The sequence below is a fragment of the Cydia strobilella genome, chromosome 15 (assembly GCF_947568885.1).
Source record: "Cydia strobilella chromosome 15, ilCydStro3.1, whole genome shotgun sequence".
In the NCBI taxonomy this organism is placed as follows: Eukaryota; Metazoa; Arthropoda; class Insecta; order Lepidoptera; family Tortricidae; genus Cydia; species Cydia strobilella.
Genome location: NC_086055.1, coordinates 524,648 through 540,233, shown reverse-complemented (window position 1 = coordinate 540,233; position 15,586 = coordinate 524,648). Strand labels below are relative to the sequence as shown.

The 15,586-nt window shown below is 40.3% G+C and overlaps 1 protein-coding gene across 1 annotated transcript in view; it reads right to left on the bottom strand.

Moving 5' to 3' along the window:
* Positions 1-15,586, bottom strand: part of LOC134747788 (interference hedgehog) — an 82,190-nt gene that overhangs the window by 35,328 nt on the left and 31,276 nt on the right. Inside the window, exons 3-4 of the mRNA XM_063682429.1 lie at positions 2,613-2,671; positions 1,710-1,880 (exon numbers count right to left, since the gene is read on the bottom strand). Coding sequence (XP_063538499.1) covers positions 1,710-1,880; positions 2,613-2,671 — 230 coding nt within the window. The remainder of the gene's footprint in view (positions 1-1,709; positions 1,881-2,612; positions 2,672-15,586) is intronic.

The following is a 15,586-nucleotide window of genomic DNA, read 5'->3' as shown; positions in this document are numbered from 1 at the left end:
TCGAATCGATGAAGTTACTAGAGCAAGGTCTCAAGTTTGCTATTCATATTTTTTGACAACCACAATAGGTACAGCTGTCAAAAAAGCGGTACGATTATTCAAAAACTAAACCGAAGCCGAACCCGCTGCACCTAAATCCGCAAATCTTCCTTCAGCAGTTAGGAAATGCCATTATCAGAGCAATTACATAGTTGACGGTTTTGCCAAAAATAGCCATTTGTAATATTCGCTCGAACGATGTCTTCTGGTATTTGGCAGCTGAATGACAGCTAGCTCAATAAATCTCGCTTTACCTTCCTTCGTACCGGTATTCGATTACATTTGTCGAAAGCTCGTGACGTGAGACGACTAGTACGGATATATTATGTAGTACTATTAGTTATTCTGTGATATTATGTTGTAGCCGTTGAAGGCTTGTGTAGTTCATGTACTAAAATCAAAAAGACGCGATTCCCTCCACTGTACTAGACCGAAATATCCCCTGATTTTGCTCTTAGTAAGTGTTAGTACACTACACGCGAACGAAACAGAATGGAAGCGAGGACCGAGGAGTGACAATGACAGCAAAGCGATCCGAGTGATCCGACCGAACTAAAACTAAACGTCAACTCTTTCTGTGTACTACTGTACTAAAATACCGAACTAGTACAGTTGTGAGATTGTACTAGTTGGGAGCGATCTTTTCAGTGAACGAGCATGCACAACTCTAATATGTTACAACACGGTCGCCATCAGATATATCGAAGCGGTCAAGGTGCTCAAAATATCTGAATACGCACTCTAACGCCTTGACAACAGAGGCGTGTTCAGATATTTGTGAGCTCCTTGGCCGCTCCGGTATATCTGATGGCGACTGTACATAACAGTGATGCGCTACTGTCTTTACGTCAAGCTCTCTGGCAACCCCACATTACATTTCGGCATTTTTTATTACATGAGGATTTAGTACACAATTAGTACTTAATTTGTACTTAAAGGAAGGTGTCAAAGTCGTCTCTCCATTTCCACCTGGGCCTACCTCGCCCACGCTTCTTTACCGGCATCCACTCGGTGGCTATATTAGCCCACCTATACGGATGCATGTGATAGACGCCTAGATAGAGGCCTGGTCCCATAATTTTAAGCGCAGCATAGTGTTCCAGATGCGATCGGTCCTTTTAAAACCTAAAATGCTGTGCGCGCTTTCCTCTCTCGTAACTAAACTTTTCGAGCTCCCTTCTCCTATAACTCACCTCACATAGCTGGTACTGGTCGGGCCGCCACCGTCACTAAAACCCCACATACCTGGTACAGTGCGTTCTCCGCCCCGTCCTTAATGTCCACCAGCAGCCTGGTGGTGTTCTTGTCCCGATCGCTGCTACCTTCGGCATCGATCGATGTCTCTCCGGGCCAGTTGGACTGCCACCGTCACTAAAACCCACATACCTGGTACAGTGCGTTCTCCGCCCCGTCCTTAATGTTCACCAGCAGCCTGGTGGTGATCTTGTCCCGATCGCTGCTGCCTTCAGCATCAATCCACGTCTTTCCGGGCCAGTCGGACCGCCACCGTCACTAAAACCCCACATACCTGGTACAGTGCGTTTTCCGCCCCGTCCTTAATGTCCACCAGCAGCCTGGTGGTGTTCTTGTCCCGATCGCTGCTGCCGTCGGCATCGATCCACGTGTCTCCGGGTCGGTCGGGACGCCACCGTCACTAAAACCCCACATACCTGGTACAGTGCGTTCTCCGCCCCGTCCTTAATGTTCACCAGCAGCCTGGTGGTGATCTTGTCCCGGTCGCTGCTGCCGTCAGCATCGATCCACGTCTCTCCGGGTCGGTCGGGCCGCCACCGCCACGCCAGCCGCTCGCCTGGCACGTTCACTGCGCACTCGAATGTCACCTACAACACAATACAAGTTGCCTTAAGAAAGAGGCAAAGTTAATGTTATATAACTTGCATTACATCTAGACGAACATTATGCCATTCAGGACCTCACATGACGTGCATCATAATATATAATAAAATATTCATATAGACATTTATTTACATACAAGATATATACAGTGGTACTACGTAAACGAAATTAATAACTAGCTTAAATCTAAAATAGGCCGTTGAGGCATTGTACCAAGGATGCTGGCGGCATTTCCCCGCTGTATCGCAATGCTGATACGTTGTGCGAGAAAGCCGCCAGCTCTTCGGTCACCAGTTACGTCAACCAGACGCTTCGCGATTTCTGCAAACAACTTATGCGCGCTGGGACCCCATGGACCTAGAGTTTCAACTAAATATACAACAAGCAATTAAATATATATATATATAGGAAATCCCATATTATTTTTACTAAACTATTAGAGAATGGTAAATACTTTTGAGGCGTAAACTGATCCGTTACTTTTGTCTGCGGCAAAGCTGCGTTCCTTATGTCAATCTTGCAATAATAACAATACGTTGTAGGATCATTAACATGAGTATTTTATGCGAAATACTGTTTGCATTATTTTGGGACCCATTGTGAGCGACTCTGCAGATACCTCGTCCTTCTTACATAGTTTTGAAAGCTCCTTTTCCATCAGGGCGACATGAAGATTTAAACAAATTTGCTACCCAAATATAGCTTGCTCTACTTACCTCATCTCCAACTGGCGCTGTCACAGGCTCAGGAAATTTTGTGAATTTCCATTCCAGCTCTGTAAAGAAAATGAAGAATTAAAAGAAACTGCTGGTTACGTAGAAAGACAGTTTTCAAATGAAACAACAAAATAGTCAAAAAAGTAACAACTGAATAGTGCTCGCACCATACAGATACAAGGATAAAAACCCATTCATTTTTTTAAGCTTGTTTAATACTGACTCTAAAACTGTATTAAGACCTAATTGTAACATATTCTGGCAAATAAACATTTCTATTCTATTCTATTCTATTCTATTCTATTCTATAAAATTTCGTCGTTTGGGGATAACTTCATCAATAATATCCTTTGTTATCCAAGGCTAGATTTGCGAGACGCAAAATGAAGTTATCAGACAGTGGTGCCACATGCTTTGCACACAAAGACACAATAATAAGGAGCTTATCAGGATAATTAACGTTAGTATCGGATCAAACGCGTGCTGATACCGAGCGAGAGCAATCCGACTCTCAGGACAAATTTCTGGAAACTTTCGTCAGAAAATTCTCATGCAAGTTTCACAAAAATTGAAATTGAAATCATTTATTGCTATTGCATATCCCGGCCACCGACATATGTGACGTTTTCAAGCAAAAGGTACCACATTGTCGCTTACCATAAGGACGAAATTTGCTAGTATCTTTATACGAATAACCTGTCAGAGCGTCCTTATGGCAAGCGACAAAGTGGTACCTTTTGCTTGAAAACGACACATATCATATCGGATATTGCATATCGGCGTGACGCCCTTAGGGCACGGCGACATAATTTCACATAAAGGCAACATACTAATCTATATTAATCTAAATTGTACATATATTATTATTTAATCATAGTAACTCTTCCTCTAACATATATTATATGCCTTAACTAATTAATTATTTTACATTTATAATATTTAATTAGTTAAGGCATATTATATGCCTTAATTAATTAATTATTTTACATTTATAATAATTAATTAGTTAAGGCATATAATATGTTAGAGACATTTATAATAAATGCATAATGCAATAATAATGCAATATGAATGACATTTAACCAAAATTTTGTTTATTATCAAAATTTATTTAGCAATTTCCTAGTTTAATGATGTATTATTTCATTTGTAAATAGTTCAGTACCTAGTATTAAAACAAAATAAAATAAAATATCGTTTATTTCAGGCTTTTAGCCCATAATACAAACACATGACGACACAAAATAATAATAAAATAATAATATGAGCAAAATTAAAAAGAAGAATGTCAACAATGATTACTAAAATAATAACTTAACTAAGTATATACCCTACGTCATTTAGCCCAGTTATGGGACACTGGTGCATGCAATGACAACCAGTGTCCCATAAATGGACCGTCAAGCCTGTCGGCGACGACTGCCAGCAGGGCGCTGCCGCTGGCGCGCACACGCCGCGCTGCTGAGGTTGCTCTCTTGCGCCCACCATTGGCGTAAAAACAATCCACACGCGCCTCCGCGAACATTCCCGAGGCGCTGCAAAACCTCGGCAAACGCAGCAGCGCCCTCAACGCATTATTGTATTGAACACGGAGAGCGTTGTATGCCTTCTGCGTGTATTTAACCCACAGGCTGCTCGTGTAAAATGTGGTACAGTGGTATTAAGATTGTTGCTGTGCCCTAACGGGGTATCATGTACCTACTTCATAATGTTTTATACCATCCTCTGTAATGAACATGATCGCAATAAAATATATGAATATGAAATATAATATATAATAGTTATTTGTTATACAAGGGTGCAAAGTTGTATTTTACCCGCGAGTGTGGAATTGCAACGACGAGCAAGCGAAAGGATCCTATAGTTGAACCACGAGCGAAGCGAGTGGTTCTAAAATAGAATCCTGAGCGTAGCGAGTGTTTTAACACACGAGAAGTAAAATACATTTGCACCCGTGTGTAACACAAAACTTTTCCCCTCACTATAGCGAGGAAAGTGCAACATCCACAGGCTTTAGATCATCTTCATCAACTGGAATCACTAATTTTTTTACGATATTATAACAAAAAACTGGAAATTCTGTACTTTTACGTGAGAAGTTTTCAAGTAAAATTTTTGTTGACAATGTTGACATTTCTGACGTATGAAATGTCAATGATGCGTTTTGAAATTGCATCGACTTAACTTGTGCGTTCAGAATTATATTTAACATAATTATTAAAAACAAACGTTTATTATGGAATTTTAAGGTTTATGACTTAAAATCATTAAATAAAGCTAAATCTGGTATTTTTTATTAGATTCTCAAACCATTTATTTAATGATAATTAATATCGAACGAACCATTATTATGAGCGTTTTACGTTTTGTTATCTGTCAATCTACTTAAACACGCTCCATCCAAGGTCAAATTACTTTCCCCACTAGTGGATAAAATGCGTTTTTCCCCGCTTGTTTTAAAGGATAAAAGACGGCTTTCCGAGCTAGTGAGGGGAAAATATTTTAATAATATCTTAGTCTGACCAAGCTAACTGCATGGCATTTGCAACGACAAAGGGTAGCAATGTCTATAACACTCCCACTCCCACACTTTGATCTGTTAACTCTTACACTGTTACTCCGGCCCATACTTACGCTACGAGTATGTCATTATTGGTTGCTGGGTTAGGTTATATTGTATCCTCTTATACCAAGTGACCTGACCGAACAATTAACTATAGATATCAGCATAAAATGCGGTCTGCTCGCTAATGATCCATTTAATCCAGATCCAATACAGGAATTTATTGGCTATCACTTTAGTAATACAGTTAAAATTCCTGTGCACCACAGCAAGTTTTATTTGCAAGCCAATACTTTAAAATAAAGAGTCTGTCGTCCTTGCTGCATTGTTATGGTTTAAATATATTTTAATCCGTTCGAATATTGACTTTAAAGACTTGGCAGTTGAGTTAAATTGTGATGGCAGTTTTAAAATCGTGTTCCTCTCAAATTTATTCAAACTAAAGAACTTGCTGATGACGCACCTTCTTGCTAGAAAGAGCCAGACTGTCCTACTGTCGTGTATTTTTTCATCACTTGCTCATAAAGGTGTAATGGCGATGCGGTCCGTAAATCCTAAATTTCGACCTAGGGCTGTAATGTACGTACGAAATTATTTATTTTTAGTTTTATTTCCCTTCTTGTTCCTCACTAGTGTGATGAAAAACATTGTTTACCATGGGCGGTACAGGAATTACGAACGCGTGTTAAATAATTAAGCCCTCGTCTTCGGCTTCGGGCTTCAATTCACACTCTTTCTTAAATTCTTGTTAGACCGGGCCGTGTCCGGGCCGGAGCTTCCGGCGCTTACTTTTCTATGACATGACAGGTGATCACGTGATGCTTTCCATAGAAAACGAAGCGCCGGAAGCTCCGGCCCGGACACGGCCCGGTCTAACGTGAGTCATTCTTTAATATACTATTACAGAAAAATAAGCCTTTAATATCCAAAGAATGAACACTATCCGAAAACACTGAAAACAGAATGATATTTGAATCATGTTATTTAGTTAGGTAGGTACATATCGTGCGTTGTAGGTAAAGTATGAGCGAAATAGACGATAACTAAATAACATGATCCAAATATCATTCTGATACGTTCGAATTGGCCTGTTAGTCATTGCCAGTAGGTACGATCCGTGATACGAACAAAATCAAAAAGCTTCATGAAAATCTTGATGTCTTTGGGATAACGAAATTTAAACCTTAATCCATTGGTCCTAAGTTTGATTTTGGTCTGGCGCGTTAAATTGAGTTGTAAGAATGCGTTTTGTTTTTGCTTGCTATCAAAATTATTGGTCATATGCCTGAGTCATAAAATGCACGTTCGCTCACTTTATAGATATTTTTAAGATATTTTGAGATTTGGTCATCGCATGCAGATGGAGACATCTTATTTTTATTGTCTTGACCAACTTTGGGGATTCCTTATTTGTAAGTATGTCTTGGTAGGTAAGATATAAGCAAGGTAAGATATGGCGCACTTGGTCTTGTTTATTCACTTTTAGCCCACCAAACGAAAACCAAAAATTGCCAATCGGGGAAAATAATTCGTGTTTAAGCGTATTTTGGCATAGTTGTAGGGAATGGTGTATTAAACAACATATTTAATAAACCTAATAATAAAACCTTTTTTTTTATGAAATAGGAGGCAAACGAGCAGACGGATCACCTGATGGAAAGCGATTACCGCCGCCCATGGACACCCGCAACACCAGAGGGGTTGTAAGTGCGTTGCCGGCCTTTAAGATGGGAATACGCTCTTTTCTTGAAGGTTTGAAGGTCATATCGGTCCGGAAATACCGCAGGCGACAGTTCATTCCACAGTTTAGCTGTGCGAGGCAGGAAGTTTCTAGAGAAACGCACAGTTGAGGACTGCCAACCATCTAAGTGATGAGGATGGTAATGTTGTCGCGTAGGGCGATGGCGAAAAGAAGCTGCAGGGATTAATCCGAACAATTCCTCGGAGCACTCCCCGTTATACACGCGATAGAAAATGCAGAGCGAGGCCACATCTCTACGCAGCGCCAAGGAGTCAAGCCGTTCCGAAGTACGCTGGCAGTCGAGAATTCGAGTCGCTCTTCGCTGGATGCGGTCCAGAGGGAGAAGCTGGTATTGGGGTGCCCCTGCCCATAGATGAGAACAGTATTCCATGTGTGGGCGAACCTGCGCTTTATACAGCTGTAGGCGGTGGGCCGGCGTGAAATACTGTCTCGATCTGTTGAGCACACCGAGCTTTTTTGAGTCTAATTTGGCCTTACCCTCTAAATGGCCGCGGAACTGAACTTCACTCGAAATGTCGACGCCGAGGATTCCGATACTGGCTGCGGCAGTCAGGGGAGCGCTCTCAAAACGAGATGATACGACAAACTCTAACTTTTTTGCGGTAAACGCGCAAACCTGTGTCTTGGCAGGGTTAAAACGGACTAAGTTTAGTCGACCCCATTCAGAGATTTCTTTTAGGGAAGTCTCAATTTCAGACACAAGTTTGTTCCGGCTCTCGATGACGTTTTCCCGAGAGATATTGGTGCGGCCGGTGTAAGAAGCATCACCCGTACTATCATCAGCATAACAATGAATTCCGCTGATTTGCAGCATGTCATTTATATGCAGAAGGAATAGCGTGTATGATAGCACACAGCCTTGGGGGACACCAGCATTCACAGACATGGAGTCTGAGCATTCGCCGTCAACTACGACCTTTATGCTTCTGTCTGCTAGAAAGCTACTGACCCATACACATAATCTCTCGGGAAGCCCATAAGATGGTAACTTCGAAAGAAGTGCTTTGTGCCAGACGCGATCGAAGGCCTTCGCTATATCCAAACTAACAGCCAATGCTTCACCCTTTGTCTCGATTGCCTGTGCCCAACGATGTGTCAGGTAGACTAGAAGATCACCAGCCGAGCGGCCTCTACGGAAACCGTATTGTCGGTCACTAAGCAACTGGTGGTCCTCTAGGTACCGAAGGAGCTGGCAGTTGATAATGGACTCCATTATCTTCGAGAAAAGGGAGGTTATAGCTATTGGCCTGTAGTTGGATGGATTTGAGCGGTCGCCTTTTTTAGGGATCGGGTGCACCAAAGCCGACTTCCACGAGGTCGGGACTACGCCGGAAGAGTAAGAGAGCCGAAAAAGACGCGTCAAGACCGGTGCCAACTCGGGAGCACACATCTTCAGCACAACCGCAGGGATTCCATCGGGCCCACTTGACTTATGAGTGTCGAGGGAAAGAAGTGCTTTGCGCACCGAGCTTTGTTTGAACCGGACATCCGGCATATAGCTCTCGCACCGCGGTATGGTCGGCGGCGCGTTTCCCCCGTCATCGAAAGTCGAGTTGGACGCAAAGAGTTTGCCCAGAAGATCGGCTTTGTCTTTTGCGTCGTGGGCCAATGAATCATTCTCCGTGTGCAGAGGTGGAAAAGATGGCGTGCAGAAATTCCCCTGGATAGCTTTGGCAAGAGACCAGAACGCACGAGTTCCCGACGGGAGGCGCTCTAATTTCTCGCCAATTCTACCAATGTGCAGCGACTTTGCTCTGGCAATAACTCTTTTGAAGGACCTGGAGGCAAAGTTACATCCCGTACTGCCGCTGCGTCTACCCAGGCCTGGTAACATTCCTGCTTTCGGCGAGAGGCCTCTTTGCAGGAACGACCAAACCAAGGTTGGGATTTGACACCAACAGGGACCACAGAGGATGGAATGAAAAGCTCCATTCCCTGCATCACCACGTCAGCAACAGAATCAGCAACGACGTTGGGATCATCCGGCGTGAAGCAAACCTGCCTCCAAGGGTAGGATGCAAAGAAGGACCGCATCCCGTCCCAATCTGCTGACCTATAGTGCCACACACGGCGGCCACAAGCAACTCGCCGACGCGGCGGGTACGCGAGTGGCACCGGACTCCGGAACCTAAATCTGTTATAATACTTCGAAAACTGTGCAACTTTTACTTAGGTCATGTTAAGCTGGTTTGGATGATCAATTGATCATTTTAGGGTGTCCTAGCTACCTCCAGTGTCAGGTTGACGTGATATTTTTGGGACACCCTGTATAGCTATTGGCTACCGTTTACGAGTTATTTACGAAAAACTAAAAAAAAAAAACAACATTATAAGTAACTTTCGCACTTTAATATATTTTGAAATATTGATCCTAGTGAAAAAGTGTACTTAATCTTTTTTGTAGAAAATTTTATGTAGATTACTTATGTAATAGAACATGTTTTGCTACAGGCCACCGTTTACGAGTTATTTATGAAAAACTATAAAAAGGGACCTATAAACCCCTTAATCGTTAAACAAACTTGAACAAACTTCAAATTTCCATTTCCAAGTGCCCCTTAAGGCGGTTCCCTGAGCCAGAAGGCGAAAAATCTCCTTATATGATCATGTTTTTCTAAGAGACGTTGATATTCGTAGACGTGGAAAAAATATATGTAGTTCTTGACTATATTATCTTTAACATCATAGCTTCCGATACACGAATTATGACACTTCGCTCGATACAATTAATTCCCAAAGTAACCTCTACCTCGGACTTTTAATCCAGCTTTACTCGGTTATTTATTATGTGATACTATTAACAAAAAAACAAGAAAAAACAATCCTAACTTAAATAGTAATATCATAGCTTTCGAATTTCGATATTGTAGGGTAACGTTTTTAAAATAAATAAAAATTGACAAAATTCGATCAAAATTGACACTTGGCGTACATGATCTTTCCCGTTCTTTCTTGCGAAATGTGACAGAGCCAGCGACAAACCGATGGAACGGCCTTAAGAACCCTGGTAAATTGGATATCAAGTACTTGTCTTTTGAGCGTCAGTATGTAAATACCTCAACTCCCTTGTAACTTTACGCGGTAAAATAGGTAACAGAGAGTAGGTACACTAGGCCAAAGAGAATTAATTGTCTTTGACTAGACACATTATGTATTGTCCATAGAAGTACCCACTTAGTTCCGGAAACGTATTCCGCAACCAAAAGATAGTTATAGAATACATTATTTCATGATATAGTTTGTCCATAGAGTAACTTATACTAGAGCGATACTGTCATAGTAAATTTTGTAACCCCAGTAAATTCACTGCCATGACACACTTTAAAACTAAAAATGAAGATTTATAAAAATACGATAAAATGTATTTAAATATGGATAAATGATTTTTTTTCACTGATATGCGTTAAAATTGTTAAATAACAAACGAAACCGTCAACGCCATCTATACGACAGTAGGCCAAAGCTAGTAGCGCCCTCTGAACGAGAATCAAATTTTCTTGATTTTCGAGGCACGTTTATTCCTTAGACTGTATCCATCAATTACGGAGTTATGTCTATCTTTGGTTTGTACTGTCTCATTTCAAACATAAACAGAGATAATCATACTATCTTTGTCTTACACTAGTACTATAGCACCCAAAAATAAAGGATGAGTATAGTTTTTTTGTTCTTATTTACTGACAATTTGGTTTGACGTGGGTTTGACCAAGTATAACTACCACGTCACAAGCTGTATAGCTAAAACAAAGTCTATCAAGTCTGCAATTAAAATGTAAGTTCCAATTGGCCTTATAAATGTAGCTCTAATAGGTACCTACAGAAAAAACCGGCCAAGTGCGAGTCAGACTTGCGCACGAAGGGTTCCGTACCATGACGCAAAAAAACGGCAAAAAAATCACGTTTGTTGTATGAGAGCTCCACTAAAATATTAATTTTATTCTGTTTTTACTATTTGTTGTTATAGCGGCAACAGAAATACATCATCTGTGAAAATTTCAACTGTCTAACTATCACGGTTCATGAGATACAGCCTTGTGACAGACGGAAAGACAGACACTGGAGTCTTAGTAATAGTGTTTTTACCCTTTGGGTACGGAACCCTAAAAATTAAGTAGAACTAATTTGTTTCTATACTTCCCTGCTCTGTTGTGCAGTATTTTATATTTTTCTACAAAACTGCCAGCGATCGAGCGCTGGACGCTGTCCGTGTCGCTCACATGTTAATTTAGGAACAATGAAGACAAGCACAATTTTAATTTTACTTCATCCTTTCACACGGGCAAGTAGATTGGAATAGAACGTACATTTACATTTGTGCCATTTTCAACCAAAAGGTACCACATTGTCGCTTGTCAATAAGGTTGATTTTAAATTGAAGCGCCGAAATTTTAAAACGTAATAAATATAAGAGCCTCGGTAGAGAGTATCATTTCGTTCCATTTGGAGTTGAAACTCTAGGTCCATGGGGTCCCAGCACGCATAAGTTGTTTGCAGAAATCGCGAAGCGTCTGGTTGACGTAACTGGTGACCGAAGAGCTGGCGGCTTTCTCGCACAACGTATCAGCATTGCGATACAGCGGGGAAATGCCGCCAGCATCCTTGGTACAATGCCTCAAGGGCCTATTTTAGATTTAAGCTAGTTATTAATTTCGTTTACGTAGTACCACTGTATATATCTTGTATGTAAATAAATGTATATAAAAATTGAAGCTATATGGAAATAGCGCCTTATTGACAACCGACAATAAGTACCCTTTTGATTGAGAATAGCACATTTATTGCACCAGTACTTGATATCGACTTGCTAAGTGGCGTGTGATCGTGTTGGCCCCACGCGGTATATTGGACGTTTAAATTGGCACTGGTTTCAACTGTAGCTGCTATGGACATACTCGTAGAGAAATAAGTAGACTTGCTTAGAGTACTCTTACTTATAAACTGAAATAGACGTCATATATTAAAGAAAAAGTGACAAAGCCCTCCAGTGTTGAAGGCCGGATTCGAACCGGCGTCTTTAGCAATCCGGGCTAACGCCGGCTACGGAACCCTAAAAATACGGTCTAATTGATAACACACCTTCCAATAAACTTCTTTACTAAATAAGATCAGTCTACCAATTCGAAATCGTATTATTAGTTGACTAAGACTAAGACTAAAGGTGACTGTCCAATTGTAACTGCCGCTGCACTGCAGTTGCGACGTTACGCGGTGCCGCACTACTGTAGCAGCACGACTGCGGCTGTTGCGGCGTGCAGTCGCGACAGCGTTCGTTGATGGCTTGTCAATGTCAAGTCATATAATGTCATACGTACAAATAAAATACTAATTTACTTTTGTATTTTTTACGTGAAGAAGCGAGTGACGATAATGCTACATGCTACATGAAAAAGAAGACCAGTTTGCCTTTCTACAATAGTCAGAGTCCGACGAAGGCAGCTACGCAATATTAATAAAAAATCTGATATTTAATGGTGATCCTTTATTCAGATAATATTGCCGATTAAATGAAAAGCAATTCAACATTGAATGAGACTTAATAATTGACGAAATACAATCAAATTACTCAAATAAAATTAATGCAGAGGAAAAATTATTCTTAACATTAAGGTAAGTTCACAATGTGAAATTGTCTTCCCCATCCTCTTGCCTAAATGCGTGACCACCGCACACAGCAATCCGACGGAAACGGGACTCATGGAGTTCGTGATATATACGGGGGGAGTGCGCACTTGATCCACCTGCATCACGTATTATAGGTACTCGGCCGTCAGAAACGTGCGGCTGGATTTAGAAGTCTGTAATAAACGTCCCCTCAAAACCATGCCAGGTAGGCTCTTTTAGCAGGCCTTTTATTGATTTCTGCAAAGTGATTCGTGGGTTCTGGAGATGACGATGCGACACGTAAGAATAAAATTATCCAATGGTGGGCAGGCAGTCGTTTGGTGTTAGCAAAATATTACAGATTTATCTTTCTAAGTATCCATATTAAGCCAATTTTACTTTCCTTAGGTACCAAACAGTGAAGTATGATGAATAAAATAATTTGTAATTTACACTTCATATTGTCCAGTTGCAGGTGTGAATGGGCGACGGCACTCTATGATATGACCGCACCATCCATATAAAACTTGACGGGCGAGACAAGAAATCCTTTATGAAGAAAGATATTTCCCTCGCCTTGGCCGATAGAAAGAACTTTTAATAAATTAATTTGAATAATAAATGGTTTCCTCGTGTTGGTGTGAAGAATTACGTGTTGCACTGTAACACAGTTTGTTTAACCCTCATGCCTTGAGACCTCCGCAACTGTCAATATTCTAAATTTTAAACCATTCGCTTCTCTCGTGGTTCAATTTTGTATCGTTTCGTATGTTTGGATATCAATATGTTACCATGAGGTATTAAATAACATCTTTGCCCCTTGTAATAAAAATAAATGATTGCTTCTTTTATTTAGATCAGGAATGGCTTTGCAATGACAAAATGAGAAATTGTCACCATAAACGACATTATATAATATGATATATTACAATACAATTACAGTTGCCAGGAATATTCGGCAACTATTCGGTATTTGGCCACTTTGCCGGATATTCGGTATTCTATTTGCCTCTCTATCGCTCGTGCCCTATCGAGCTTATAGCTATCCTCGCAAAACTACGAAAAAATAAAAGAACAGTTTATTTAATGAATCTATAAATAATATCGTCGTATTATTTGAATCCCTAAATCAATAATCTCAAAATACGCTAAATTTGTGAAAGCTGATTCCACAAATCTGCCTTAAGTATATACCTTAGTTTTATTGGATGTATATAATGTACAAATTTCTAGAGAAGGCGGAGAATGTAAAGTTATAGCAAGAATAGTGCCTGGGCGTGGGCATAGATTTAATAATAAACTATACAATTATTTTCTGGATCAACAAGAGTAGAACCTAAATCAACTTCAACTGAATGCTACTAAACAAAGCCCTCAATGTCAACCTTACGTGCAGAACATGTTGAACATATAATGTATACACTTTTTTGGGAAACAGGTTTTTCGTAAATTAATAAAAAAGTAAAAAATAAGACATGTTTTATTTTTCACAACTCTTTATTAACTTTAGTTTTGTCCGCCATGATCGTGATATCAGCAGCTTGAGCCTTGAACTGCAACTTGTAGGTACCTGGAAATTAGAAATTATCTTTTCAGTTTCATGTTGTATTTTGAATATAACTATGTATTTTTGTATGTATATGATTTATTGCTTGCAAGTTACATATATGTATGTCTGTTTGTTGAATTTAACTTCAAATCAGTAAAACGGAGCTAGTAGCGGACAAGCTGTGTTAAACGGTTTGTCTTTAGATATTCTGGCCACATCATCACAGAAAATAAATAGGTAATAGTGACCCGACCACCAAAATGGACTTTTAAATATTCGTAGTAAAATAATATTAATTTTATACTTACATCGACGTGATCCTCACAGCAATATTGTGTGTAACACTTGAAGTATTCCATTCCACATTTACTTCACGACAACACCGTCTTTCACGTAGGTCTTCGCGGACTATAATTTTTGTAAATCATTCCCACAAGTGGAAACAAGGTTTTTGATATATTAAGCAATCAAAATCTACTGTTTAGGTATTAAAAATTATAAATCAAATCGTAAGAAACTAGCGGTTTAACTGAATTTTTTTATTATGACAATTGATGACAATGACATCTTTGACAATTACGTGAGTGACGGATTTATTTATTATGGTTCGATAACTTTTACTATACGATGACATTATTATATTCAGCCTCGCGAGAAGGTCAAAGGTTTGTTGAAATATCTTCAATCCTCGATTATTATATCGCAGCAAATGTCGGAAACTGTTTAAAAACCTAATATCTCGAAATGGTTTTCGAAATAGAACATTAAAAAAAAATTAACAATCCTAATTAGAGATTGGATTTTGCAAGTAGTGAGTGAAAAGTGCGACTGTGTGCACGTTTTCCCCCGCAAAAATGGCAGAACGATTTGTACGGTAAGATATCGCTTGGGCTCCTCCCTTCCGACGTGTCGGAAGCCGGTGTTGCTCGAAGGGTTTGCCAGACTATAGTTAACTTCCGAATTTGACACTCTCTTTTTCGGACCTATCATTCTAGTTTCCTAACTGGCTCTGTGATACTCGTATGGCTCAATATAGATTAGCAAAAAAGTTTACAGTAGTACTACAGTCGCCATCAGATATGTCGGAGCGACCGAGGTGCTAAATATATCTGAACATGCACTCTAGCGCCTTGACAATAAAGGCGTGTTCAGATATCTGTGAGCTCCTTGGCCGCCCCGATATATCTGCGATATATGGCGACGGTACCATCGGGGTTGTTTATCCGTGGGTGTAATAACTCCTTAGAACGTAGTGGTTATATCCTCTTTGCTTAAAACTACTAATATCTGTGATCAAAGACAATTCAGTGCAGGTGACAGATTTGACGTGCGGTCTGCAGCCGCAGTTGCAATAATACACCAAATACGCAAAAATGGCCATGCTACGTGCAGTCGGTCTCGTCATTCATTTTACTATGGAAATTGACAATAACACCGACGTGTCGGAGCAGTAGTGCAGCTGCGGTCGGGAAAACGTTAAAATCACCATATTACGTGCA